This window comes from Ylistrum balloti, unplaced genomic scaffold (assembly GCF_031769215.1).
Source record: "Ylistrum balloti isolate Yb309-2 unplaced genomic scaffold, AGI_CSIRO_Ybal_v1 Utg370280, whole genome shotgun sequence".
NCBI classification, from domain to species: Eukaryota; Metazoa; Mollusca; class Bivalvia; order Pectinida; family Pectinidae; genus Ylistrum; species Ylistrum balloti.
Genome location: NW_026782215.1, coordinates 740,328 through 745,504, shown reverse-complemented (window position 1 = coordinate 745,504; position 5,177 = coordinate 740,328). Strand labels below are relative to the sequence as shown.

Genomic DNA, 5,177 nt, shown 5'->3' with positions numbered 1-5,177 from the left:
ATTGGTATATATAAATTTACATCCTTTTTTATGGTTTGATTAATACATATTGCTATACCATAATACCAGAATTTGGACAGACATTATAAAGAACATTGTATATATATGGACCATAGTCATATTGAAACAAACTTTATAAAAAAAGTGATTGTTAAAATTAAAATTTATTATCACAAAAGATATCAGCAGATGTCACAAACAGAAAATTAAATGTTTCCTTATTACTGATAATACCAGTACAAATTACAAGTGAGTGTGACTTTGCAGATGGTGGTCTAAAAACAACAAAAATGGCCACACTGGTGAAATATAATGTATTTCATATGAAACGGGATGCCATTGTATATATACTATCTTTTATCTTTATTGTTTTAATTATACATTTATGATTATATTGGATGTATCCATGTTCTTATTTTCAATCATTGTAAATAAATATGAAGAATTATAATTTATTGTCTATTGTGTATTAAGTAATTTCACTTTTTGACTTACTCAGGTGATTCAGGAATTTCCCCATGCAGTACTCTGTACTGGTAGTACGCCATCAGTAGAACGTAGATGTCCAGGCATACACTCCTGAATCCCGGATGCTCTGTAATGCAGCGGACTTGTTGAGGGAGGTCATCTCTGGTCTCTCTTACTCTGACCAACTCCTCACAACACCTGTTCTCCGCTATGGTTGGCAGTATTGTGCAGCAGCGACAGTCACACCTATTCAAAAACATAAACAAAAAGCCCCTTTAATTTTTATGGTATACATTTGTAATAGGAACGGGTTGGTCAACTTGGTGTAATGTATAGATCTACTTAAATACAGCGTCTGTCACTCAGATGACTGAGCTAGCAGAAAGCTTCTTTGGCTCAGAACAGTTGGTAGAGGCGTTGGTTGTCACACCAGCTAGTCGGCTACCGGGGTTGGATTCCCAGTTGGCGCACTCAATGGGATTATTCACTTTTCTGTTTCACATACCGGTACATAGTGATATTTCAGCATCCTTCAAGATGACATGATTTAATAATACCATACCCATGGATGGTAGGTATTTCTGTTGTCCAGCAATTACAACATGTGGATTACAGTGTCAGCTGATTAACCACAAATCTAGAATGTTAAGATATTGATCCAGCAAAGCAAGGATGCTTCCTTAATCTGAAACCTGTGTACGTATGCCCCTATCTAACTACCTACATATAGTACAAGTATTAGTATAATGTGTATAATACTCTTGGTCAAATCAGTTGACGTCTTGTTAGTTCTGATAAGTTTATTGTTTGCAGTATTGTGGAATTAAGTAAATGTCGGATAAAGATTGTCATGATCAAGAAAACTTTTCACCTCAGTATATTGATAAAGAACCTTCACGACATTGTCCAACTTTCTTACCCCGCAAAATTATAAGAAACAATAATCAACTCGACGAATTTATGACAACAAAAACATACATAGACCAGCATGTTTCTTACATGTACGTCGGCAAAAAGTTGTAATTGTATCGTATATAGCTGAACATAGCTTGTTCATCGTGAAATGGAAACCAAAAACACAAGCTGACCAGGCATGGCCGATTACAGAATACGAATCGTGAAATATGTACACAATATTTTGATTTACATTTGCAGAAGCAAATAATTCACTATATTAGATGACATCTATGAAACTCATCAAATATGCATATATCGACACAACGGCATAAAAATAAATGCATACTCATGGTTTTTTATTAATTATTACCATTCCAGTGAATGTAGTCTGTCGGCGTCCCTGTCGTCCATTTCATAATGATGATGGTTGTTCGCGTCCTGGTCAATCTCGGAGGCAGGTTCTGAATCCGTCTCAAAATCATGTTCAAACTGATAAGGCTTGATTCCGTTGACTTCGTCTGGTTCGTAGTCCGATATCTCAAACTGCATATCCAAATCGCAGTTGTCATCTTCGTTTGGAGAATATCCTTCCGAGCTGGTGTCTGTGCAATCGAAATACGCGGCAGGCATTTTCTGTATTGTTTCACACTTATGACGTCACGCTAATCCAGGCGGAAATCCGGGTGTTGAGGCTAATCGCTAATGAGCTTGTGTGTGACATGTGCGAACCGGGAAGTTTAAACAGCGATATCTCGACAACCCGTTGCTAGTTTTTATTTTCGATATTTATTGCGCTTAACACAACAGAATATTTATATGTAAAAAGTTGCCATTAATTGTACACTTTAATACCTTGTTTTCTCCATGAGATAAACTGTTACTTGGCAAAGTCACATGAGCAACATTGATTTTAATTATTGTATAAAGATATCAATGAATAATCTAACTGGCTGTATCTTGCTCACTAAGCACTTCAGAGTAAACACATTTTCTTTCTTCTCAGACTGTCATACACTGATATGTATAATTATGTCAAATGTAATGTATTGTATGAACATCAAGTTGGAGAAATAGTAAGACAGAACGACTCTACATTTTCCTAAGATTGTAATTTTGAACTGAACACAAAATAAAAGAACAGAAGATGTCAGCCAAGAATTGTATTCAAATATATGTAATTAAACCTCAGTTCCATCACAAACAAACATGAAAACACATATACACGAATTTATAAAATTATAAACAATTTTATGACCCTGAACTTGAGTCAGAAGCACTAGTTAACTGTTCTGGTACAGAGGAATCATCTGAAGTAGCAGTAATTTGTCCAAGTCTGAGTTCCTCAGCTTGTTTTAACAGACGCATGCTAGCACTAGTCTCAACTTCTTCGCAGCTGTACAGTTTAGGATCAGGAAATGATGTGATATTATTAATGGGATCCTTGAAGATGAATGGATTCCAAGGACCTTGTATACTAGGCGTGTCAGTGTGCCATGTCTTTCTTAACCTCATCATTTCCACACCTGATCGAGTCCTCATCGACTCCATCCATTTACAAATGTCCTCCTTTGGTAAAGCAGACATGTTAAGTGTCTGGGTATTGCCATTAACTGCAAAATAAAAGAAAATGATGTAATAAAAATAATACTGGCTGTCAGTATAATTATTTTGATCAAGATATTTTCATCAAGTCAGAAGTCTCAGAACTTCTAAATAATAAGATAAAAAAAATCTTATTTAACTTACCAATCTTGATTTGAACATGTCAGTCAGCTAAAATATACATGATTTACTTCTGAAATTCTATTCAAACTTATAATTGATAATTAACAACATCACATGTGTTATATATACATTTTGTAATATTATTGTATTATCTTTTTTCTGATGTATTCAGATATAAACTTACGAAATGTTGCTACAATCCTGGGTGATCTATGTCTCCTGGGCTTAACATAGACTACAACTCCCGGATTTGCTTTTGAGAAATCCAACAGGTGGTGTTCAATGAAGTCCCTACAAACAAAATAATTTTTTAAAATATCATTTAACTAAGCATCAACAAAATGGGTTGGAAAAAATAATTCGGTCACATTTAAAAAATATGTCTATTGCATTCTCTTAACAGTGGCTTGATCATACTGTGCAGTGTCTCCAGCTTAATACTGTTTGTTTTCATGACATTTGTAAAATTTGACAAACTTAATTTGCACACAGGAAAAGCGTGGTATCCATTTGTATATTACACTAAATTATGATAAACATGTAACAGAGGTCCTTATTTCTTTCAATGCCTCAGCTAGGAATCGAACCCTGGACCCCTGGCTTACTAGTCTGACGCTCAACCAATCGAGCTCAAGAGAAGTTCTCTCTCACTGAAAGGTATACTGCGGCTAGTATTTTACCAGGGTTACATACTCCCCCTTCAGGAAATTACTTGTCTTTGAGTTTCCAGGGGTCACAGCAACGCCGGTGGGGCATGGCTTAGAACTATTCCCAGGTCCCTATATGGGCGCCAATGTAACAGAGGTCATTATTTCTTTCAGTGCCTCCACTAGGAATCGAATCTGGGACCCCTGGCTTACTAGTGTGACACTCAACAAATCGAGCTGAAGAGAAGTGCTCTCTAGCCGAGTGGTATATTGTGGCTAGCATTTTACCAGGGTTACATACATGTACCATAATTTCTTCAAAACCTTTAAATAACACGGTCAATTTTCTTGGGGGGGGGGGGGGAATTGACACCATTTATCTATATACTTAAAAATATTTACAGCTTTTACCAAAAGAACTTTGTGTCAATATTTACACGAGTTATCCCCCTTCGTATAGAAGGAGGTTCGAGGGAAAACTGCATTTCATACTCAATTAAAACAAAATTATTCAGCTGTTTTATCCTTATGGTAAAGATATGGTAATGATAAACGACGGCAACAACTGTGATCACTGTGTCAGTCGTGGCGACATTCGTACATTGAGCTCATACAAAAAAATTAACCGAGCTCGAACTCGTGTTTGGACTTACCTCATGCCTAAGCTGCTGGCGTGAGATTTACAGAAGTTTAAGGTGATTCTTTGCAGCTGAGAAACATAACGACCAAGCCCATTTTGCATGGAATTCTTCAAGAATGTACTTGGCATAGACCGGTTCGTCATGTTCACAAAGAAGTCTGGTGTCCTTGCTTTTGCCTACTCGCCACTTTGAAAACACGCCGGAAATGGAATATTACAAATAAAAAAGAAAGAAACATCTGGATAAAATTCCGGAATTTAACTTTTGCCATCCAAGAAAGACACTACATAAGCCTTAACTGTAGAACAGGTTGTAAACTGAAACTCAAATTCATTATATACATTTTCACCTTTTGAACCTAAAGCTGTGAAGATGATTACGTTATCTGTCCGGTAACATCTTTTTTTATTACATTTTTGCCATGGCATGGATATATAGGAATTTAAGCTTATCAATTTAATAATACTGTGATTTCCTTAAGGCATCAAGTCGGTGATGATAAAAGAAGACGTATATGATCACTAGCAATGATTTTTTTAAAATTATGATATATCTTTCGTAGTTTTGGTATAACACAACAGTTTTGTAAGCGATTCTTACCAGATAACAACACAAAATGCCAAAATACAACGTAAAGCAACCTATTCAAACTATTTGACATCAAACAACACGCCAGTATTTCCCATACTGTCTTTAAATACCGCATTGTTTTATGTTTGGATTGGCCTTTTTTCATTTAATTTTCATATTGATTTCACTGGATGACAGAATCTATATTTTAGAATATTCTGTCCTACTC

At 35.7% G+C, this 5,177-nt stretch overlaps 2 protein-coding genes across 2 annotated transcripts; both read right to left on the bottom strand.

The window, feature by feature from the left end:
* Positions 1–491: 491 nt before the first annotated feature.
* Positions 492–2,130, bottom strand: LOC132552815 (uncharacterized). The gene is made up of 2 exons (XM_060217009.1): positions 1,736–2,130; positions 492–714 (listed from the first exon to the last, which is right to left on the bottom strand). Exons 1-2 carry the CDS (start codon positions 1,993–1,995, stop codon positions 492–494), a joined length of 483 nt encoding a protein of 160 aa, XP_060072992.1. The 5' UTR covers positions 1,996–2,130.
* A 380-nt stretch (positions 2,131–2,510) lies between these two features.
* On the bottom strand, positions 2,511–4,566 carry LOC132552795 (large ribosomal subunit protein mL43-like). Its single transcript, XM_060216989.1, has 3 exons — positions 4,391–4,566; positions 3,275–3,381; positions 2,511–2,975 (listed from the first exon to the last, which is right to left on the bottom strand). Exons 1-3 carry the CDS (start codon positions 4,519–4,521, stop codon positions 2,614–2,616), a joined length of 600 nt encoding a protein of 199 aa, XP_060072972.1. The 5' UTR covers positions 4,522–4,566; the 3' UTR covers positions 2,511–2,613.
* Between the last annotated feature and the right edge of the window lie 611 nt (positions 4,567–5,177).

Excerpts from the sequence above, each read along its gene's own strand:
- LOC132552815 (XM_060217009.1), bottom strand. The coding sequence starts at position 1,995 with ATGCCTGCCGCGTATTTCGATTGCACAGACACCAGCTCGGAAGGATAT. Across the intron at positions 715-1,735 it reads AGACTACATTCACTGGAATG|GTGTGACTGTCGCTGCTGCA; the intron begins GTAATAATTAAT and ends GTTTTTGAATAG.
- LOC132552795 (XM_060216989.1), bottom strand. The coding sequence starts at position 4,521 with ATGACGAACCGGTCTATGCCAAGTACATTCTTGAAGAATTCCATGCAA. Across the intron at positions 3,382-4,390 it reads GCCAGCAGCTTAGGCATGAG|GGACTTCATTGAACACCACC; the intron begins GTAAGTCCAAAC and ends TTTTGTTTGTAG. Across the intron at positions 2,976-3,274 it reads CAGGATTGTAGCAACATTTC|TTAATGGCAATACCCAGACA; the intron begins GTAAGTTTATAT and ends TTTATTTTGCAG.